Source organism: Microchirus variegatus (assembly GCF_963457635.1).
Source record: "Microchirus variegatus genome assembly, chromosome: 8".
Lineage (NCBI taxonomy): Eukaryota > Metazoa > Chordata > Actinopteri > Pleuronectiformes > Soleidae > Microchirus > Microchirus variegatus.
This window is the reverse complement of record NC_139809.1, coordinates 31,517,315-31,541,086: the sequence shown is the minus strand read 5'-3', so window position 1 is coordinate 31,541,086 and position 23,772 is coordinate 31,517,315. Positions and strand designations below refer to the sequence as shown.

Sequence of the window (23,772 nt, the reverse complement as noted above, 5' to 3'; positions counted from 1 at the left end):
CATGGAGGTCATGTGACAACATGTGGACATGAGCTGTGCAACGTCTGATGCTGCTGAAGTGAAGCAGAGTGAAATTACAGAGGTTTTAGTAAAGAGATGTCTGGGCGTTCTCTTGTTTGGCACAGTTTGGCACCATCTGTGCCATTTGAGATTTCTTAGGTACCAAATTATTAAAAACCCATTTAATTTTATTTACATGTCACTATTGGTCTAAAAAGAACTTGTTTTGAAAAAAAAAAAAAAAAAGTTTTGTTTGAGTTTTGTTTTCTGATTTTGGGGCTGGACGTTTTTTTTTCCGCTCCTGCTGGTTTGATCCGTCTGTGTTTTAACTGTGTTTGGTGAACATAAGAATGGTTTATATGAGCTTTTAGCTGAGTTTCTGACCTTTCTGTGGGTATGCAGCATGTGTGTGTTTGTTAAAGTTAGACATGGTTTGATGACGCTTTTTTCGCTGCGTCTGACGCTAGAAAAGGTTAAACTATCAACTTGTGTAGCGACGACGGTGGCTTTATTTCTTTTGTTTTGTTGCTTTTGGGGCTTTAAATGTGTAGTTTATGCTTTTTATGAGCAGACAGGATACGAGTGAGGATTAAACGGAGACCGCTCTCTCAGATATAAACCACGCTGTTAAACTAACAGAGTCTCACCAGTCCGTTGGGCATGGTCTGCTGGTGCTGGTTGAGATACATGAAGTGCTCGTTGTAGCCTGTCGCTGTGTAAACTCTCAGTTTGGGAAACACCGTGAACAGGAAGCATCTGGAGTCGCCTGAAACAAATATACAAATGATAGAGATGAGAGAGCGAGAGAAAAGGCACAGTATTCAAAAACACTTCCTCACTTTATCTGCTCTGCTTCGCAAAGACAGACCGAGGCTTCAACAGCGCGGTTTCAGTCATACGAAAACTTAACAATAAAAAAAAAAATAATCTAAAACCACTCGTGTGGACGTTCTTCTCTCACCCTGGAACTGAGGTTTGACCTCCCAGCCCTGTGACGCGAAGCCCCCGAACATGTGTCCCGTCGAGTCTTTGACGAGCAGCAGAGTCGGGCCGCGATGAGTCAGACCGCTCACCATTCTGGTGAAGCTCTCGCCGTGCAGCTGCGTGGAAAACACAAGTCTCCAGGGGGCGCTGTACCTGTCCGGCAACTGGAGAATTGAGGGAAGAGCAATGCAAGTCAAAGAAAGTCATGTTGATTAGTCGTTTGGTCCATGAAAAATGTGGATCAATGTTTCCAAACGTCTTGTTTTTGTCCACAAACCAAAACTATTTTATACGGAGCAAAGAAATCAGAACATATTCACATTTAAGAAGCTGAAAAATGACAGAAACACGAAAATATTCACATTTAAGGAACTGAAAAATGACAGAAACGTGAAAATATTCACATTTAAGAAGCTGAAAAATGACAGAAACACGAAAATATTCACATTTAAGGAACTGAAAAATGACAGAAACGTGAAAATATTCACATTTAAGGAGCTGAAAAATGACAGAAACATGAAAATATTCACATTTAAGGAGCTGAAAAATGACAGAAACATGAAAATATTCACATTTAAGAAGCTGAAAAATGACAGAAACGTGAAAATATTCACATTTAAGAAGCTGAAAAATGACAGAAACGTGAAAATATTCACATTTAAGAAGCTGAAAAAGGACAGAAACGTGAAAATATTCACATTTAAGAAGCTGAAAAATGACAGAAACACGAAAATATTCACGTTTAAGAAGCTGAAAAATGACAGAAACGTGAAAATATTCACATTTAAGAAGCTGAAAAATGACAAACGAGAAAATATTCACATTTAAGAAGCTGAAAAATGACAGAAACGTATAAATATTCACATTTAAGAAGCTGAAAAATGACAGAAACGTGAAAATATTCACATTTAAGAAGCTGAAAAATGACAGAAACGTGAAAATATTCACATTTAAGAAGCTGAAAAATGACAGAAACGTGAAAATATTCACATTTAAGAAGCTGAAAAATGACAGAAACGTGAAAATATTCACATTTAAGAAGCTAAAAAAGGACAGAAACGTGAAAATATCCACATTTAAGAAGCTGAAAAATGACAAACGAGAAAATATTCACATTTAAGAAGCTGAAAAATTACAGAAACGTGAAAATATTCACATTTAAGAAGCTGAAAAATGACAGAAACGCGAAAATATTCACATTTAAGAAGCTGAAAAATGACAGAAACGCGAAAATATTCACATTTAAGAAGCTGAAAAATGACAGAAACATGAAAATATTCACATTTGGTGGAACCCGATGGAAACAACCGGTTTGTCACACACTTTAGGAAATACCAACGATGATTTCAGAATCCACAAACACATAAAACAGTTGGTCTACTGACCTGCAGAGACAGGAACATGAGGGTGGGGACGTCCAGCAGACAGTGCAGCTTGTCCCACGGCGTCTCCCTGCAGGGCGGCAGCAGAGTGGGAGCTGGACGCCCACTCAGGGAAACACTCAGGCCTTCAGCGACCAACAACTCCAGGTACAAAGACACCTGAGGAACCCTGAAGATCCAGTCCTCCAGACAGGAAACACCACAGACCCCCGCATCTGAGGAGGAGAAACAGCATCTAGTATCAGCATCAAGATGATGGATGGATGGATGGACTGTAAAATCCTGTGGTTTATCACCTGTGTGTTTTAGCTCAGAACACATCTGCTCTGCCAGGAGTTTGACTCCGAGGGAGCCGTCACCCATTCTGTCAGGCTTCCAGCCCTGCAGGCGCCCCCTGCGGACCAGAATCTGAACTACAGCAGAGATCAGGTCCTGCAGGAGCTGTGCAGAGGCCAGAAGAAGGAGAAGCAGTGTCAGAGCAGCAGAGCTTCAGCAGTGACAGAGAGGATGAAGATGGAAGACCTCGCCGACCTCTGCGACCTGCTCACACGAGACGTCGGCCGCAGCCTCGGCGCCGCGCTGCGACATGACCACGACGAGCGGCGCCCGTTCCTCCGCCGTGCCGCGCAGCGCGTCCGCCAGGAAAACCACCAACTGCTCCCGACCGACACCAGAGGGGGCAGCAGAGCCTCTCGTGGCTCCAGAGGCTGCGGATGCTGCCGTCGCCGCCGCCAGGCCGGGGTCGATAGTGCACATGCACCTGTAGAGACGCTGGATCATGGCGTCTGGAGCCAGACCGCACATCGAGGCCTGAAGGAGACAAAAAAACAAAAAAACAAAAACAACCCACAAACTGATTAAACACAGAAGACAAAAACTGCGTTTGATGACACACTTCAGAAATCCTCACAAGAACCCTCGCGGGGGTCAGACCTGCAGCGCCTCCAGCGTCAGGGTCTTCCCTTCAGTTTCACCCTGGAGCCTGTTGAAGGCGCCCTCGATCACAGGGCGCTCATCGGGGCGGAAGCGGGCCAGTCGCTTCTGCACCACCACACTCTCAGCGTTACCCATGATGCTCTGCGGGGTCAACACACACACACAGTGGTAGTATGTGTTCAGAAAGGGAGAAAAATACAAAATATAATATTTTATAATAATTATGAATCAACACTAGAGCTGAACATGAAAATATTCACATTTAAGAAGCTGAAAAATGACAGAAACATGAAAATATTCACATTTAAGAAGCTGAAAAATGACTGAAATGTGAAAATATTCACATTTAAGAAGCTGAAAAATGACAGAAACATGAAAATATTCACATTTAAGAAGCTGAAAAATGACTGAAACGGGAAAATATTCACATTTAAGAAGCTGAAAAATGACAGAAACTTGAAAATATTCACATTTAAGAAGCTGACAAATGACAGAAACGGGAAAATATTCACATTTAAGAAGCTGAAAAATGACAGAAACATGAAAATATTCACATTTAAGAAGCTGAAAAATGACAGAAACGTGAAAATATTCACATTTAAGAAGCTGAAAAATGACAGAAACGTGAAAATATTCACATTTAAGAAGCTGAAAAATGACAGAAACGTGAAAATATTCACATTTAAGAAGCTGAAAAATGACAGAAACGTGAAAATATTCACATTTAAGAAGCTGAAAAATGACAGAAACGTGAAAATATTCACATTTAAGAAGCTGAAAAATGACAGAAACGTGAAAATATTCACATTTAAGAAGCTGAAAAATGACAGAAACGTGAAAATATTCACATTTAAGAAGCTGAAAAATGACTGAAACGGGAAAATATTCACATTTAAGAAGCTGAAAAATGACAGAAACGTGAAAATATTCACGTTTAAGAGGCTGAAAAATGACAGAAACGTGAAAATATTCACATTTAAGAAGCTGAAAAATGACAGAAACGTGAAAATATTCACATTTAAGAAGCTGAAAAATGACAGAAATGTGAAAATGTTCACATTTAAGAGGCTGAAAAATGACAGAAACGTGAAAATATTCACATTTAAGAAGCTGAAAAATGACAGAAACGTGAAAATGTTCACATTTAAGAAGCTGAAAAATGACAGAAACGTGAAAATATTCACATTTAAGAAGCTGAAAAATGACAGAAACGCGAAAATATTCACATTTAAGACGCTGAAAAATGACACAAACATGAAAACACTCCAGAAAAGCTTAATCGATGAATCGATTATTAATCGATTTATTTTTGATAATCGGTTTGAAGCTTTTTTCATGATTAAAACAAGATTTTTGATTGTTTCAGCTTCTTAAATGTGAATATTTTCTTGGTTTCTTTGCTCCACATAAACAAAGAAATCATTAAAACTGAATCATTTTGGTTTGTGGACAAAACAAGACGTTCAAGAACGTCGTCATTTCCAGGTTTGACGAACACTGATCGACGTTTTTTTTAACATTTTCTGACATTTTATGGACAAAACGATTCATGGAGAAAATAATGGACAGATTAATCGATTACGAAAATAATCCTTAGTTGCAGCTCTAATCAACACCCATTGATAATATCCATTATTGTTATTACTTTTGACTTTTTCCCACGACATTTGGGGACTTTTTACATGAAGGAAATTGTGCCTGTGATGTGATAATAATAGTTGATTATTGTCAACCCTAAGGTGAACAACATCCACTGAACAGGTGCAGTAAACAAGCGCCACAAAAGGATTTAAATATACATTTCAGAATAGGAACAGTAAACTTTTCCCATAAAACGATGTGTTCCTTAAAGATGGACTGTGCCATTGTTCGGTCGTCTGTAAGAGCACTGTACACTTCAGTTGAATTAGTTTTAAATCAAGGTGGTATTTATATATATATGTATATATAGACATATATATATATACATATATATATACATATATATATATATACATATATATATATATATATATATACATATATATATACATATATATATATATATGTGTGTGTTATTCTTGTAGTGGACAATACAAGAACAATAGTCATCATATTAAACTGTACCTTTTTGTAAAATACTGTCTAGCTTTATCTGTGAATGATGCACCTAACTAGACCATTCATAGACTATTTGCATATCATTTCCATAAATATAAAGTACAGTCTGACAGTAAATAGATATGTAATGTGAATATAGGTGATAGTGAACACGAGGAAACCAAATTGGGAACAGTTATCTTAAAAAGGGCTGACCTTAGCTCCTCTCATACACTGCAGCTAGCTTCGCTCAGCTAGCTGCTAGCAGCACTTATCTTACAAGCTAGCTGAGCCAAATGGCCGAATGTCACACACGTTAGACAAATACATCACGCATAAAAGTGGAGCGCAGCGTTCGTGCGGGGCTTATAAAACGTCCGACATGACCGTGAGTGTCCACAAACCTTGTTTTTTTACACGACTCCGTCACGTCATTCCGCCGTCACTTACAGCGCGACGTAAACTTCCGGGTGCGAGACGATGACGACGGTGATATCAGCCAATGAAACGAGCTGCTCGTTCCACGCCTACATCGTGATTGGTCGACGGCGTCAAGAGGCGGGAAAAGTTGTCCTTTGACTTTGTTTGGATCGGAAATGCAAGGGAATGGATTATAAATAGATTTTGGAATTTATGAATAGATTTTGGAATTTATAAATAGATTTTGGAATTATAAGTAGATTTTGGAATTATAAGTAGATTTTGGAATTATAAGTAGATTTTTGAATTTATAAGTAGATTTTTGAATTTATAAATAGATTTTTGAATTTATAAATAGATTTTGGAATTATAAGTAGATTTTGGAATTTTAAGTAGATTTTTGAATTATAAGTAGATTTTTGAATTTATAAATAGATTTTGGAACTTCAAGTAGATTTTGCAATTTATAAGTAGATTTTTGAATTTATAAGTAGATTTTTAGTTTATAAATATATTTTGGAATTATAAGTAGATTTTTGAATTTATAAACATATATTGGAATTATAAGTAGATTTTGGAATTTATAAGTAGACTTTGGAAGTCGATTTTTAAGTCTTATAACCCGAGCAAATAAATGTATGTGATTTTCATGAAAACCAAGTTTTCATCTTTGTTATTTTATTTTTTTGAATTTTTTTTGTTCCCAAACTCCAAATTTTCCAGTAATTTTGGAGCATTTTTATATTTGTCCCCTCATGATGCCTTGACATGACACAGTTTAAAATAAAAGAACACGACTCAAATGTGTCATGTTTTGATATATTTTGATGACAAGTACTTTGTATTGGGTGTATTTATTATCTCGGGTAAAAATCATGGTGATGGTGAAATTCAATGATTTTGAATTTGAGCGATAGTGTTCTAGGGTTAAACTGATCTAAGTGCTGATTCCCTTCTTTCCCTCTAAAGCTGCAGCAGCAGAGGGAGCCACTAGGTGGCGACATATGGTCACATATGGTCACAGATGACAAAGACAGAATGAAGTGAGCTATTGTTATGACCTGAGGTCACATGTTTTGGGTTTGTTTGCCGCCTTTGCACGGCTGGACACGGATTGGTCGGACATTTGAGACATTTTGCTTTGATACACGCAATGTTTTTTTAAGGATTTTTAAACCTTTTTAACTTTACTCCACAGTTGGACATGGTTGACGAGACACGCTCTGACCAATCACAGACCGTCGGCCTGTCGACGTCACATCAGCATTAGCATCAGCTCGGCTGAACCTGGTCAGAGCAGGAGCTAAAAAGAACAGCAGGCAGAGGCGGTTCTAGAGTCTGTAGGGGCCCCGGGGCAAAAATCCCCAGGGGGCCCTTCCTTCCAACCAGTGTTCATCACCAACGGAAAATGTACGACTTCAAAATAAAACATTTTCAAAATGAATGAAATAACCTGAAAAAACCTTGTCATTTAAAAGTATGTGAAAATATAAATGTAAAGAACAATAAAATACTGTAAATAGCTTTTAAAAAAAATATATAAACTTAGTAAAAAAAAAAAAAAGGCATTACACTGTAAAGAACCCAAATTTTAAAATAATATAAATATATAGAACAAATTTAAAAATGTTTTTTTTTTTCTTTAATTATTTTTTCTTTATTATTTTTTGTTTCTTATATATTTTCCTTATATATTTTTCTTTTGACTATTTATTTCCTCCTTTTTTTTTATCATTATTTTTTTATTATTATTATTATTATTATTATTATTTCTTTCTTCCTTTTTTGATGGTTTATACCTCTAAGGGTAGGGGGGGGGGGATAATACCCAAAAGAAAATTGTAATCTGTAAGACTGAGGATTAGTATCTTCATATGTTATCCGAATCATTTTCTTTTGAGAAATAAAAAGACATTTAAAAAAAATATATATATATATGTATATATATATACATATATATATATAGAACAATAAAATACTGTAAATAACTGAACAAAAACATATAAACTGAGTAAAAAAAGATATGCATTACACTGTAAATAATCCTCTTCATTTTCCAACTTGCAGAACGATAACTTCACACAGGTTAACGTGAGCTGGGGCCCCTTTGGGGGGGGGGGGGGTTTCCTACTGAGATGTCATTGTTGTTTAAAGGGGGACGGGGAGGAGGCTGCACATTTCACTAAAAACAGCCCTCGTGGCTCCGAGGGTTGGGGGGCCCCCTATCGGCTCGGGGGGCCCCCAAGCAGTTGCCTGCCCTGCCTGATCACAGGCTGCGCCCCTGACAGCAGGCACCAGGTTCTGTCAGTGATGGAGCAGAGCCGTGCCGTGACAAGAACAACAACACCCTCACAGGTGAGCCTAACAACCAGAAACAGGGCGGGGCGAACCATCTGCACAATCACTGTTCACCTCAGAGGACAAACACCTATTAACTGTTGGTCTTTCCCCGACATTCCACAGAAATATAATCTGTAATTATTATTACTTATTTTATCGGTTAACTCTTGCTGTTCGATTTCGTCGTTTTTTGTTTTTTTTTTACTTCTATTATTTATTACAAACAGTAAAAAAAAAAAACACAAGGAGGTGAAGTCACCGGGTAATGTAATGCCACGTGTCGCCAGTAGAGTGTGCACAGGAGCAGCTGAAGAGCAGGAGCAGCCCCTGAAGCACAAAAGAGGCAGCTGAAAAAAAGCTCCTTTTAAGGGCATGAGATGTGCTCTCTCTGTGTGTGTGTGTGTGTGTGTGTGTGTGTGTGTGTGTGTGTGTGTGTGTGTGTGTGTGTGTGTGTGTGTGTGTGTGTGTGCGTGTGTGTGTGTGTGTGTGTGTGTGTGTGAGACGGTGACTGTGATGGCCATGATGAAGAAGAGAGTGAATATATATAACACATATATATATATGTATATATATATATATATAAATATATATATATATATATATACATACATCATACTTAAAGTTGTATGAATTGCAGTCTTTGTGATGATGATGATTATTATTATTATTATGATTATTATGGTCTGAGCACTCACTCACACACACAGTGGTGTTTTTGACGTACAAAATCAGAAGTGATTTGTCTGACAGTGAGACAAAGACGTGAACGTACTCACAAGATGACTCACCCACAGGAAAGTGAGGTTTGTAAACCACTCACTCTCCCTGCACCAAAGTCACTCACTCTCCCTGCACCAAAGTCACTCACTCTCCCTGCACCAAAGTCACTCACTCTCCCACACCAAAGTCACTCACTCTCCCACACCAAAGTCACTCACTCTCCCTGCACCAAAGTCACTCACTCTCCCACACCAAAGTCACTCACTCTCCCACACCAAAGTCACTCACTCTCTCACACCAAAGTCACTCACTCTCCCACACCAAAGTCACTCACTCTCCCACACCAAAGTCACTCACTCTCCCTGCACCAAAGTCACTCACTCTCCCACACCCAAAGTCACTCACTCTCTCACACCAAAGTCACCCACTCTCCCACACCAAAGTCACTCACTCTCCCACACCAAAGTCACTCACTCTCCCACACCAAAGTCACTTACTCTCCCACACCAAAGTCACTCCCTCTCTCACACCAAAGTCACTCACTCTCCCACACCAAAGTCACTCACTCTCTCACACCAAAGTCACTCACTCTCCCACACCAAAGTCACTCACTCTCCCACACCAAAGTCGCTCACTCTCCCACACCAAAGTCACTCACTCTCCCACACCAAAGTCACTCACTCTCCCACACCAAAGTCACTCACTCTCCCACACCAAAGTCACTCACTCTCCCACACCAAAGTCACTCACTCTCCCACACCAAAGTCACTCACTCTCTCACACCAAAGTCACCCACTCTCCCACACCAAAGTCACTCACTCTCCCACACCAAAGTCTCCATCACTAACTTACAATGACTGATTTAGTCAAATTCGGCTTTTAAAATTATTCATTCTGATTTACTTCAGTGACACAAAGTGACCACACGAGGCAGCAGAGGACCAGCAGCTCCCGTGTCCCCCGTGAGCTAAAATCACTGGTTTTCTCTGTGGGCTTTGGTGTGGCAGAGTGAGTGGTTTTACAAACTTCACTCTTCCTCTTGTCTAACAGTGACGATAAAGACGTGAACACATTTTCTCTTATATATAGATTTTTTTTTTTTAATGTCAAACTTTTAGTACGAGGCTAAAAAATGTGTTTTTCTTTGCGTCGCGAAAACACTCGACTTCCAAGAACAAAACCTCGACTGTCGCTTTCCAGGTGAGAAAAGTCACCAGGAACAACAGCTTCTTCTTCTTCTTCTTGCCTCACAGTAATTTGCAGCAGGTACAGACAGATCCAGGAAACAGAGACGCTTCATCACAGCTCTGACTCGACTCAGCGGTGGACGAGTCCAGACTGGAGAAGTGAGTCTAATCGGTTCCTCTTTCCTCTTCCTCCTCTCACTCACCTCCCTATAAGGTAAAAAGTCAGACTTGAGTTTGACTGCACAGGAAACGCAACACAGCAACACAAACACGTGACACGAGTCAGGGGACAATTCACCTCAAGGCTTTTTTCCTGCACAAAGAACAAGCTCATCCTCAGTCCAGAGGCAACGATCACAGAACTGTCCAACAGCTGAGTCTTCACGCAGAGCACCAGTGTGTGCACTGACAACTTTGATGTTGTTTGGACGAGAAACGCAAGAGATATCATGGAATCATGGTCTGCAGCGACGGGAAGGAGTCTCAAGTATGGTTCTGCACACAGACCATCGCATTGCATCCAGTTAAAAACACTTACAAGTTCTACTTAAAGTTCCAAAATCTACTTTCATTGCCAAAATCTATCTATAATTCCAAGATCTACAAACATTCCATCTTCTGAAAATTCCAAAATCTACTTAAAGTGACAAAATCTTCTTAAGATTTCAAAATCTACATAAAATTCCAAAATCTACTTATAATTCCAAAATTTAGGTAAAATTCCAAAATCTACTTAGAATTCCATAATTTAGGTAAAATTCCATAATTTAGGTAAAATTCCAAAATCTACATAAAATTCCAAAATCTACTTAAAATTCAAAAATCTACTCATAATTCCAAAATTTCGGTAAAATTCCAAAATCAACATAAAATTCCAATATCAACATAAAATTCCAAAATCTACTTATAATTCCAAAATCGACAAAAAAAAAATCCAAAATCTACTTAAAATGACAAAATCTTCTTAAAATTTCTAAGTCTCAAAGTTCCAAAATCTACGGTAAAATTCCTAAATCTTAAAGTTCCAAAATCTACTTAGAATTCCAAAATTTAGGTGAAATTCCAAAATCTACATAAAATTCCAAAATCTACTTATAATTCAAAAATGTACTCATAATTCAAAAATTTAGGTAAAATTCCAAAATTTTAAAGTTCCAAAATCTACATAGAATTCCAAAATCTAGGTGAAATTACAAAACACTATTACTTAAACACCGTTATACTGTCACTAGTTTGTGTCGCGTCGAAAACTGCGTCACCACAGTTTCGCGCAGCCACGCTGTGATGACTCCGCCCACTTTAAGGCGGAGCTATGAAAACAACATGACCGACACCAAAGCCAGTGGCTCCGGTCACGACAGAGTCCTGGTCCTGGACCTGCTGCAGACTGATGGACGGGATCCGTCCTGCATTCCTCGTCTTCGTCCTCCTCCTCTTCCTCGTCTTCGTCCTCCTCCTCTTCCTTGCAGCAGCAGCATGTTTCTCAGCCCACACTCAGTCATGTGTCTCCTCTGTTTGAGAACATTGCACAATTGTCTCGTAGAAACCTCAGAACCTCCAAATGCCTGAGTGCTGACGCTCTCAGTGTGTGTGTGTGTGTGTGTGTGTGTGTGTGTGTGTGTGTGTGTGTGAAATAACCAAGACTAAACCTGAAATAAAAAACTAAAACATACAGTTAAAAAACTACCATGTTTATAAAACTGACTAAAAGTAATTAAAATTGTCGTGAAAAGACACACACACACACAACCACACACAACACACACACACAGTAACCTAAGCTGACGTGTGTCACTTCCTCAGTTTACTTAAAGCCACAGTGAGACTGAGACACACTGATCATAACACCAGTGATTATTTCCACAGATCAGTGCAAGTTCGTACTTAAAATTCCAAAATCTACTCATAATTCCAAAATTTCAGTAAAATTCCAAAATCGACATTAAATTCCAAAATCTTAAAATTTCAAAATCTTAAAGTTCCAAAATCTACTTAAAATTCAGAAATCTACTTAGAATTCCAAAATGTAGGTAAAATTCCAAAATCTACTTAGAATTCCAAAATCTACTTAAAATTCCAAAATCTACCTAGAATTCCAAAATTTAGGTAAATTTCCAAAAATCTACTTAGAATTCCATAATGTAGGTAAAATTCCAAAATCGACATTAAATTCCAAAATCTTCTTAAAATTTCAAAATCTTAAAATTTATCAAAATCTTAAAGTTCCAAAATCTACTTAAAATTCCGAAATCTACTTAGAATTCCAAAATCTCTCTCTCTCTCTCACACACACACACACTTTATTGTACTTGCAGCATACTGGGGACCGGGTAAAAGTGCTGACAAAGTGAGGACCAGCATTTCCACTTTATAAATCAACACAATTACAAATATCTACTTCATGAATGACATCTATAAAGAACTACTGGGTGCAGTACCATAACATGTCTGCAGGTGGAGCCCAAGAGCAAAAAGTGTGTGAAACACCAGGGCTGGAAAACGAGTTTTTGTACCAAATTGAGGACCTCAAAACAGAGTATAGCATGTTTACAACCTAAGGAAGTGATTTGAATGAAAACAAAGTGAGGACCGGCCAAAATGTCCTCACTTGGTAAAAATGACCTCACTTTGTTGGTTAAAAACCCCTCACTGGTCCTCAGTATGCTGCAAGTACAAGAACACACACACACACACACACACACACACACACACACACACACAGCTGTAATTGAACACCTTTCCTGGGTAATTCATGGTGTCGTATCTTTGAACAGAGAGCGACGTCACTGTCACTGCTCAGGTTTTTCGTTAAAGTGAGTAAAAACATGGCCGCCTCTGCAGACACAAGGAGTGGCTTACTGGTTTTCTCTATGGACTTTGGTGTGAGAGAGTGAGTGACTTTGGTGTGTGAGAGTGAGTGACTGGTGTGTGAGAGTGAGTGACTTTGGTGTGAGAGAGTGAGTGACTTTGGTGTGGGAGAGTGAGTGACTGGTGTGTGAGAGTGAGTGACTGGTGTGTGAGAGTGAGTGACTTTGGTGTGAGAGAGTGAGTGACTTTGGTGTGGGAGAGTGAGTGACTTTGGTGTGGGAGAGTGAGTGACTTTGGTGTGAGGAGAGTGAGTGACTTTGGTGTGGGAGAGTGAGTGACTTTGGTGTGGGAGAGTGAGTGACTTTGGTGTGGGAGAGTGAGTGACTTTGGTGTGAGAGAGTGAGTGACTTTGGTGTGGGAGAGTGAGTGACTTTGGTGTGAGAGAGTGAGTGACTTTGGGTGCGAGAGAGTGAGTGACTTTGGTGTTAGAGAGTGAGTGACTTTGGTGCGAGAGAGTGAGTGACTTTGGTGCGAGTGACTTTGGTGTGAGAGAGTGAGCGACTTTGGTGTGGGAGAGTGAGTGACTTTGGTGTGAGGAGAGTGAGTGACTTTGGTGTGGGAGAGTGAGTGACTTTGGTGTGGGCGAGTGAGTGACTTTGGTGTGGGAGAGTGAGTGACTTTGGGTGTGAGAGAGTGAGTGACTATGTTGTGGGAGAGTGAGTGACTTTGGTGCAGGGAGAGTGAGTGACTTTGGTGTGAGAGAGTGAGTGACTTTGGTGTGGGAGAGTGAGTGACTGGTGTGAGAGAGTGAGTGACTTTGGTGTGGGAGAGTGAGTGACTTTGGTGTGGGAGAGTGAGTGACTTTGGTGTGGGAGAGTGAGTGACTTTGGTGTGAGGAGAGTGAGTGACTTTTGTGTGGGAGAGTGAGTGACTTTGGTGTGGGAGAGTGAGTGACTTTGGTGTGTGAGAGTGAGTGACTTTGGTGTGGGAGAGTGAGTGACTTTGGTGTGAGAGAGTGAGTGACTTTGGGTGCGAGAGAGTGAGTGACTTTGGTGTTAGAGAGTGAGTGACTTTGGTGCGAGAGAGTGAGTGACTTTGGTGCGAGTGACTTTGGTGTGAGAGAGTGAGCGACTTTGGTGTGGGAGAGTGAGTGACTTTGGTGTGAGGAGAGTGAGTGACTTTGGTGTGGGAGAGTGAGTGACTTTGGTGTGGGCGAGTGAGTGACTTTGGTGTGGGAGAGTGAGTGACTTTGGGTGTGAGAGAGTGAGTGACTATGTTGTGGGAGAGTGAGTGACTTTGGTGCAGGGAGAGTGAGTGACTTTGGTGTGAGAGAGTGAGTGACTTTGGTGTGGGAGAGTGAGTGACTGGTGTGAGAGAGTGAGTGACTTTGGTGTGGGAGAGTGAGTGACTTTGGTGTGGGAGAGTGAGTGACTTTGGTGTGGGAGAGTGAGTGACTTTGGTGTGAGGAGAGTGAGTGACTTTTGTGTGGGAGAGTGAGTGACTTTGGTGTGGGAGAGTGAGTGACTTTGGTGTGTGAGAGTGAGTGACTTTGGTGTGGGAGAGTGAGTGACTTTGGTGTGAGAGAGTGAGTGAATTTGGTGTGTGAGAGTGAGTGACTTTGGTGTGGGAGAGTGAGTGACTTTGGTGTGAGAGAGTGAGTGAATTTGGTGTGTGAGAGTGAGTGACTTTGGTGTTAGAGAGTGAGTGACTTTGGTGCGAGAGAGTGAGTGACTTTGGTGTTAGAGAGTGAGTGACTTTGGTGCGAGAGAGTGAGTGACTTTGGTGCGAGAGAGTGAGTGACTTTGGTGCGAGAGAGTGAGTGACTTTGGTGCGAGAGAGTGAGTGACTTTGGTGCGAGAGAGTGAGTGACTTTGGTGTGGGAGAGTGAGTGACTTTGGTGCGAGAGAGTGAGTGACTTTGGTGCGAGAGAGTGAGTGACTTTGGTGTGGGAGAGTGAGTGGTTTCATGAAACAGAGGATGTTTCTGTAGCAGGAAGTGTTAAGTATTATTATCAAAAATTAACTTTATTTTTTTACAGGTTAAAACCTAATGAGTCTGAACAGAAATGGTCGACTCACACCGTGACGAGTTCATGGAGACGCAGCGCTTTGTTTTCCTCGGCAAACTGCGGCCGGTGCAGCGCGGTTTCTATGGAAACACCCTCAGGAGCCCCTGAGCTACTGGAGACGAGGTTTTCCCATGAGCTCATGGTCCACTGAGGACACTGAGGACACTGAGGACAGACACTGAGGACAGAGACACTGAGGACAGAGACACTGAGGACAGAGACACTGAACCCGACCACACATTTCAGTAAAAAAGACGCAGAGAGAAGTTAAAGAAAAACATTAACATTTTATTTTGAAATGATATTGTGCCAGTTTTTCCTCGTTTTTTTGTTGAAAATCTCTTTCATTAAATGTTTCAGGATATCAATGCTCTTCAAAATAAAATCAAAAAGATAAAACCCCTAAGATTAAAAAAAAAAAAAAAAAAAACTTTTTTTGGTGGGAGGAGTTTAAATTAATCGGATAAAGATGCTACGACCGAGAAATGGCGCCTCCTGTCTGTTCTGGGAGGAAAAGCTCAGGCTCATGCTGTGACGATGACTCCCAGTCACATGTCAGGAGGACGGCCAATCACAGTGTAGTGTCCACAGACTCCCATGATGCCCCTCTCTCCATGGGAGACTAAGGCAGTCAAACACAGTAGGTTACAGTTTTTCATGGATTCTCCCTGAGGAAAAGATCTCCAAACATCAAAAATCAAGAGTCAGTGTTCGCGATAACCCGCCGCGTCAGCGCTAAACCGCAGCGTGAGCGTTGACGCTAATACGGCGAGTTAGCGTTCGCGCATATCTGCCGCACCAGCATTCATGCTAATACACCGTGTTGGCGCTAATGTGCCGCGTCAGCGTTGGCGCTAATCTGCAGAGTCAGCGTTGGCGCTAATCCACAGAGTCAGCGTTGGCGCTAATCCGCAGAGTCAGCGTTTGCGCTAATCCGCAGTCAGCGTTCGCGATAACCCGCAGCGTCAGCGTTCGCGCTAACCCGCCGCGTCAGCGCTAAACCGCAGCGTGAGCGTTGGCGCTAATACGGCGAGTTAGCGTTCGCGCTTATCTGCCGCGCCAGCATTCATGCTAATGTGCCGCGTCAGCGTTGGCGCTAATCTGTAGAGTCAGCGTTGGCGCTAATCCACAGAGTCAGCGTTGGCGCTAATCCGTAGAGTCAGCGTTCGCGCTAATCCGCAGTCAGCGTTCGCGCTAACCCGCCGCGTCAGCGTTCGCTCTAACCCGCAGTGTCAGCATTTGTGCTAACCCGCTGGGTCAGCGTTCGCGCTAACCCGCAGCGTCAGCGTTTGTGCTAACCCGCAGCGTCAGCGTTCGCGCTAATACGGCGAGTTAGCGTTCGCGCTAATCTGCAGCGTCATCGTTTGTGCTAACCCGCAGCGTCAGCATTCGCGCTAACCCGCAGCGTCAGCGTTCGCGCTAATACGCCGAGTTAGCGTTCGCGCTAATCTGCAGAGTAAGCGTTCATGCTAACCTGCAGTCAGCGTTCGCGCTAATCCGCAGAGTCAGCGTTTGCACCAATATGCAGAGTAAGCATTCACGCTAACCGGCAGTCAGCGTTCGCGCTAACTGTCAGAGTTTGAGCTAATACGCCGTGTTGGCGCTAATCTGCCGCGTCAGCATTCACGCTAATACGCCGTGTTGGGATAATCTGCCGCATCACGTTCACGCAAATCCGCAGTCAGCATTCGCGCTAATACGCCGCGTCAGCGTTCTCATTAATCAGACGTGTCAGCGCTCACGCTAATCTGCTGAGCCATATTTTAGTGAGCGTGAGCGTTGAGGCGGAATTTTCGGACATTTTCATTTTTCCCTGTGGAGGAAGTGGAGATCTTTTCCTCGTGGTTTTTTTTTTTTTTTCCAGTGTATAACGACTAAGAGCTGATGTTCTGACGTCTGCTGCAGGAAGTGAAGTCAAAGCCTTTAAACTCCACCACATCCTCCACTGCGCGGAAACTTCCTCATGAGCACGCTAACGCTAACGCTAACGCCGCACAGGCTCAGTCGAGGTGAGGACGAGTGTGAGTGAGATGATGAAGCACAGCACAGGAGATGATGACGACACCATGAGTCGACCGAGGAGAGGTCAGAGGACGAGTTCTGTGAGGCCCCGCCCACACGGAGACTTCAGGAAAAGGATGACGTCACGTGACTTCCGAGTTCTCGCTCGGCCGTCGTTCATCGTCTTCGTTTGACCATTAAACGTCGGTCGGCGTGAAAAGATTTTTTATTTCTTTTTTTTTTTTTGCTGAAACGCGACGTTACAGCGCCACCTACAGTCCCGTCTGGGTTAGGGGTTTCGCTTAGGATTGAGTGAAACTCGACACTCGCTTGACGCTAACCTTGGAAGTAAAACTTAAACCACGCCCCCCTCTCCTCCCCATCCTGCCACACCCCCTCTCCACTCCATCCTGCCACGCCCCCTCTCCTCCCCATCCTGCCACGCCCCCTCTCCTCTCCATCCTGCCACGCCCCCTCTCCTCCCCATCCTGCCACGCCCCCTCTCCTCCCCATCCTGCCACGCCCCCTCTCCACTCCATCCTGCCACGCCCCCTCTCCTCCCCATCCTGCCACGCCCCCTCTCCTCCCCATCCTGCCACACCCCCTCTCCACTCCATCCTGCCACGCCCCCTCTCCTCCCCATCCTGCCACGCCCCCTCTCCACTCCATCCTGCCACGCCCCTTCTCCTCCCCATCCTGCCACGCCCCTTCTCCTCTCCATCCTGCAACACCCCTCTCCCCAAGAGGTAGCAGCCCCGCCCGACTCATTCCACCCCTCACCAAAGCCCCACCCCCAACCACCCCATAAAGCCCGCCCCCTGACCCCGCCCCCTCCCCGTGGCACGTCTCTACTCGGCCTGAGCGTCGTAGTTGGCTCCGCCCGTCTTCCTCAGCTCCTCGATGATGTAATCCTCCTTCAGCTCCTTCAGGTCATCCACACAGAACTCCTTGGCAAAGTTCTGCAGAAATAATAATAATAATAATATTATTATTTATTATTATTAATAATAATAATAATAATAATAATAATAATAATAATAAATAATAATAATAATAATAAAAAAACAGATTAATTGTCTGTGAAATTAAAAAAAGAAGCCGTAAATCGACTTTTCTCCTGTCGTTTACAGCGTCAACGTTTCCACGGCGACCAGACTGACGCCAAAGGAACCAATCGGTTAGCAACCTAGCTAACAACACACACACACACACACACACACACACACACACACACACACACTGACCTGCACGATCTCTTTGACCAGCGTCTTGTCAGTGCTGATCTTAGCGCGCTGCAGAGGGTTCACCTTCTCGCCGATCCAGGTGATGAGCGTGAACTTGGCGCGTCGGCTCATGGCGTCGCCCGTCATGACGCGGACGTAGGCGTACAGGCGGGTGTCGTCTGAGGGGAGAAGAGGCGGAGTCAGAGGAGCTTGAAAAACACGGACGCCAGGCTCCGCCCACGCGGACGCGGAACGACGCGGCAATTTAAGAAGCTGAAAGATGACGGGAACTGGAAAAGGTTCACATTTGTGTGTGTGTGTGTGTGTGTGTGTGTGTGTGTGTGTGTGTGTGTGTGTGAGATATTTAGGTCATCGGACGACATGAAGCACAGAGCATATTGTGAGGTGTCGCACACCGCCCTGTGGCCACGCCCATCATTGTCATTTCGGTCATCTGATCACACTCGGTTCACTCACTCTCCTCACACCAAAGCCCACAGAGAAGACCAGTGATTTTAAGCTCACAGGAACACAGGAGCTGCTGGTCCTCTGCTGCCTCATGTGGTCACTTTGTGTCACTGAGTTAAGTCTAAATGAAATATTTTAAAAGCCGAATTCACTAAAATCAGTCATTGTAACTTAGTGATGGAGGCAGCAGTGGATCAACAACTCCTGTGAACTCCTGTGTGCTGTGATGTTAAAATCACTGGTTTACTCTATGGACTTTGGTGTGGGAGAGTGAGTGGTTTACAAACTTCAGTTTACACAAGGAAAAGTCTGTCTGACAGTGAATATTCTAGACTTGTTTAAATGTTGATTTTCTTAAGTATAAGAGGTTTAATTAACAAGAAACTGAAGTTTATAAACCACTCACTCTCCCACACCAAAGTCCATAGAGAATATCAGTGATTTTAACATCACAGCACACAGGAGTTCACAGGAGTTGTTGATCCACTGCTGCCTCCATCACTAACTTACAATGACTGATTTTAGTGAATTCGGCTTTTAAAATATTTAATATTAGACTTAACTCAGTGACACAAAGTGACCACACGAGGCAGCAGAGGACCAGCAGCTCCAGCTAAAAAATGACAGAAACGTGAAAATATTCACATTTAAGAAGCTGAAAAATGACAGAAACGTGAAAATATTCACATTTAAGAAGCTGAAAAATGACAGAAACGTGAAAATATTCACATTTAAGAAGCTGAAAAATGACAGAAACGTGAAAATATTCACATTTAAGAAGCTGAAAAATGACAGAAACATGAAAATATTCACATTTCAAAACCATCTCTTCTCTTAGAGCTTCAGCTCCTCCTACACCCGGGTTTTTCTTACTACTGCAACACTAAATAAGGAAAGCAAGAGAGGTGTGTGTGTGTGTGTGTCATCTCTGAACAGGAAGTGACGCAGCAGCAGCAGCAGAGCTGTTGTAAAGCACAGTGATAAATGAGCTATTTCAACAGGAATGTGAGGTGAACGAGATCAGTCCTGAGGGCGAACGTTTGAAAAGACGACAGCTTCAGAACAGAGACCAAACCTGAGCATTTAGACCTGAGACCACGGTCACATCTTTAACAACAGGAAAGTGAAGTCTGTAAACCGCTCACTCTCCCACACCAAAGCCCATAGAGAAAACCAGTGATTTTAGCTCACAGGGACACAGGAGCTGCTGGTCCTCTGCTGCCTCGTGTGGTCACTTTGTGTCACTGAGTTAAGTCTGAATTAACTTATTTAAAAGCTGAATTCACTAAAATCTGTCATTGTAAGTTAGTGATGGAGGCAGCAGTGGATCAACAACTCCTGTGAACTCCTGTGTTGCTGTGATGTTAAAATCACTGGTTTACTCTATGGACTTTGGTGCAGGGAGAGTGAGTGGTTTATAAACTTCAGTTTCCTGTTAATTAAACCTTTTATACTGAATAAAATCAACATTAAAACAAGTCTGCACTATCTTAGACACATGCACACGTCTTTATGTCACAGTGAGACAGACTTTTCCTTGTGTAAATTGACGTTTATAAACCACTCACTCTCCCTGCACCAAAGTCCATAGAGTAAACCAGTGATTTTAACATCACAGCAACACAGGAGTTCACAGGAGTTGTTGATCCACTGCTGCCTCCATCACTGACTTATGATGACTGATTTTAGTGAATTCAGCTTTTAAAATCCTTCGTTTGGATTTAGTCAAATGACACAAAGTGACCACACGAGGCAGCAGAGGACCAGCAGCTCCTGTGTCCCTGTGAGCTAAAATCACTTCACACATCATTATTAAACTTTAAAATTAAATCGATACAAGCAATTAATCAGTGTAGCGCTCGCACGCACACACACACACACACCCCCACACACACACGCACACACACACACTGTGTCGGATGATTTCACGGCTTAGTCACGCAGAGCTCAGGACCAACGGGTTAGAGATGACGGAGTCTTAAAAGATTAGCGTCCTGCTGTGAGAGTGCCGGACACACACACACACACACACACACACACACACTAGATTAACATGTGCTCTTTTTACCTGTGCACAGCTTCTTGAATTCCTCATAGTCGGTGCCTTGACCTGCAGGTACGATCGTCGAGCCTTCGTATTTAAACACAGCCCTAGAAGAAGAAGAAGAAGAAGAAGAAGCAGCGCGTGAACAAGAGGAAATATCACTAACGTTAAGTTGCGTAAAAACGTGCTATAGGTGTACGAACAAAACGTTTCTTTATTATTATTATTAGACAAACGTAGGAGTTTGAAGCACTTTTTCACAATGAGCGTGATAATAGCGCGATAATAGCGCGAACGTCAGTAAACTTCTCCGACGGCGTAACCACGGAGACGCCCTCCAGCCTTCACAGTTCTGTGTCGCGGTGACGGACACGCGCTGCAATTTCCCGCCCGATCAGTAGGGGTCGCTACGCAAGGTTAAGGTTGTGCTTCTGGCTACAGTGAGCAATGGCGTCCGAGGGAGAAAGACTGTTGTTGTTGTTGTTGTTGTTGTTGTTGTAGCTGAATAACATTGAAACAGTGTCCCGGAACGCAGTTTTACGACCATTTGAGGCGAGAAACGAGCCATTTAGTACGGTGGCCCTGAGGTGCAAAACACAAACGCAAATCACACAACGCAAATCACAAAACACAAAAACTTTAACTCACAACGCAAACACAAATCACACAACGCAAACACAAAAGCAGAAAACACAAACACACGGTGTTTTCTGCTTTTGTGTTTGCGTTGTGTGATTTGTGTTTGCGTTGTGAGTTAATGTTTTTGTGTTTTCTGCTGTTGTGTTTGCGTTGTGTGATTTGTGTTGTGAGTTAATGTTTTTGTGTTTTCTGCCTGTGTGTTTGCGTTGTGAGTTAACGTTTTTGTGTTTTCTGCTTTTGTGTTTGCGTTGTGAGTTAATGTTTTTGTGTTTGCGTTGTGAGTTAATGTTTTTGTGTTTTCTGCTTTTGTGTTTGCGTTGTGTGACTTGTGTTTGCGTTGAGTTAATGTTTTTGTGTTTGCGTTGTGTGATTTGTGTTTGCGTTGTGAGTTAATGTTTTTGTGTTTTCTGCTGTTGTGTTTGCGTTGTGAGTTAATGTTTTTGTGTTTGCGTTGTGTGATTCGTGTTTGCGTTGTGAGTTAATGTTTTTGTGTTTTCTGCTTTTGTGTTTGCGTCAAGTTAATGTTTTCGTGTTTTCTGCTTTAGTGTTTGTGTTGTGTGATTTGTGTTTGCGTTGTGAGTTAATGTTTTTGTGTTTTCTGCATTGTGTTTGCGTTGTGAGTTAATGTTTTTGTGTTTTCTGCTTTTGTGTTTGCGTTGTGAGTTAATATTTTTGTGTTTGCGTTGTGTGATTTGTGTTTGCGTGTTTTCTGCTTTTGTGTTTGTGTTGTGTGATTTGTGTTTGCGTTGTGAGTTAATGTTTTTGTGTTTTCTGCATTTGTGTTTGCGTTGTGTGATTTGTGTTTGCGTTGCGAATTAATGTTTTCGTGTTTTGTGTTTTGCGTTTGTGTTTCGCACCTCAGGGCCACCGTACATTTAGAGTCTTAACATTAGTAGTTTGCGTATTAAGATGTGACGTATTCATAGTTTGGCGGCCGGAGACGACGCAGAGTTCTCTCTCCGACAGGCTCCTGCGTAAACGACGCAGAGCACTTTTACGCAGGAGCACTTTACGCTGTGGCCGTGACAGTGCGGCGGCCACAGCGTGGAAGTGTCACGAAGATGACGTGATCCGTCTGTGAATACAGGACAAAGGAAATTACTTCTGCCCTGCTGGGCCTGATTACTGAGCAACACACGCGCACGCGCGCACACGCACATCAGTGAGACTGCACGTTCTGTTTTCATCACTGTGATATAATCATAATCTCACACACACACACACACACACACACACACACACGAACGTCTCAGATGCGGGGCGAATTGGTGGAAAGCAGGTTGAACTACGTTCAAAAAAAATCATCAATTTAACGTTATCGTGTCCTTGCGTCACACTTGCGTGAAGTGAAAAACACGACGATGATCGTGACTTACATTTTAAGAAGCTCGTCTTTCATTCGGCGCACACTGTGACGTAAGAGCTCTTCGTATTTTTACATGAGAAAAACGCCTAGTTTTGTTCGGATGCCTCCTGCGCGGCGCGGCGCAGCATCAGGGCGGCGACCGGTCCGTGCGAAGGGGAAGCATTTAACGCGAAATAAGCACAAAAAACAGCTCGCTCGACGCGTCATATTCACGCCGAAGTGACTATTACACAGTGACGAACCTGAATAAACCACGGCTCGAGTGTGTGACGCGCGACGTTTTGCACATCGACACAAAACACGGTAAAATAGTGTCATTTCTTAACGAGGTCTGGTGCAGCATCATCGCGCCTCACTCACCAGTTGGAGTCCGTGGTGTCGTCCCTCACGTCCTCGTAAGCGACCCTACAGCCGTCCTTATCGATGCGGGTTGCCATGTTTGTGGTGACCGCGGGCAGTAAAGTGTTAAAAAAAAAGAATTGGCAGGAGGGGAGAAAAAGAAAAAGGCAGGGGGCGCTATAGCTCCACAGTGACAAAGCAGCTAACTTCTCCGGCTGGTGATGAGCATCAGATAAACTGCACCCAGTGACGTCGCTCCTACTGCGGGTTTCCCTCCAAAAAAAAGAGCACGAAGGCGGCGGCGGAGCAGCAGCAGCAGCGGAGCCGGTCACAGTGAACGGGATGAGGCGGAGGATTCTGCTGCGACTCGGTACATTTCCTGGATGATTGCACTGTGTGAGGACGGCGGTGATGAGAGAGCGAGGCCGGAACACACCGAGCAAAAGAGAGAGAGGGAGGGCGTTTTAAGGGGCTGCCGTCAAGCGAGACAGCGAGACAGCGAGAGGTTTCCGGTACGGACTTTCAAAATAAAGGTTTTTAGTGTGACATTTTTGTCAAATTTTGAACCTTCCCCCCCCCCCCAAAAAAAAAATCACATTTTGGACGACATGGTATAGTATGAAGTTTTTGTAAAATTTTGGACAACATTTTTTTTTTCAAATTTTGGACGACAGTATAGAATGACATTTTGGACACATTTTGAAAACTTTATTTATTTTTTCAAATTTTGGACGAAATAGTATCAAATTTTGAATTTTTTTTTGAAAA

At 42.7% G+C, this 23,772-nt stretch overlaps 2 protein-coding genes across 2 annotated transcripts in view; both read right to left on the bottom strand.

Moving 5' to 3' along the window:
• plcg2 (phospholipase C, gamma 2) overlaps window positions 1-5,817 on the bottom strand; it is a 35,165-nt gene extending 29,348 nt beyond the window's left edge. The window contains exons 1-6 of the mRNA XM_083894345.1: window positions 5,786-5,817; window positions 3,300-3,443; window positions 2,898-3,176; window positions 2,370-2,807; window positions 962-1,148; window positions 648-766 (exon numbers count right to left, since the gene is read on the bottom strand). Coding sequence (XP_083750471.1) covers window positions 648-766; window positions 962-1,148; window positions 2,370-2,807; window positions 2,898-3,176; window positions 3,300-3,437 — 1,161 coding nt within the window. The 5' untranslated portion in view covers window positions 3,438-3,443; window positions 5,786-5,817. The remainder of the gene's footprint in view (window positions 1-647; window positions 767-961; window positions 1,149-2,369; window positions 2,808-2,897; window positions 3,177-3,299; window positions 3,444-5,785) is intronic.
• Window positions 5,818-17,762: 11,945 nt separating this feature from the next.
• Window positions 17,763-23,320, bottom strand: cotl1 (coactosin-like F-actin binding protein 1). The gene is made up of 4 exons (XM_083893952.1): window positions 23,026-23,320; window positions 20,685-20,767; window positions 18,170-18,327; window positions 17,763-17,884 (listed from the first exon to the last, which is right to left on the bottom strand). Exons 1-4 carry the CDS (start codon window positions 23,100-23,102, stop codon window positions 17,774-17,776), a joined length of 429 nt encoding a protein of 142 aa, XP_083750078.1. The 5' UTR covers window positions 23,103-23,320; the 3' UTR covers window positions 17,763-17,773.
• Between the last annotated feature and the right edge of the window lie 452 nt (window positions 23,321-23,772).

What these genes read in the sequence shown, in the direction of transcription:
- cotl1 (XM_083893952.1), bottom strand. Translation starts at nt 23,102, where the DNA reads ATGGCAACCCGCATCGATAAGGACGGCTGTAGGGTCGCTTACGAGGAC. An exon ending in GACACCACGGACTCCAACTG is followed by an intron (nt 20,768 to 23,025) that starts GTGAGTGAGGCG and finishes TTCTTCTTCTAG; the next exon opens with GGCTGTGTTTAAATACGAAG. An exon ending in TGGTCAAAGAGATCGTGCAG is followed by an intron (nt 17,885 to 18,169) that starts GTCAGTGTGTGT and finishes TTATTTCTGCAG; the next exon opens with AACTTTGCCAAGGAGTTCTG.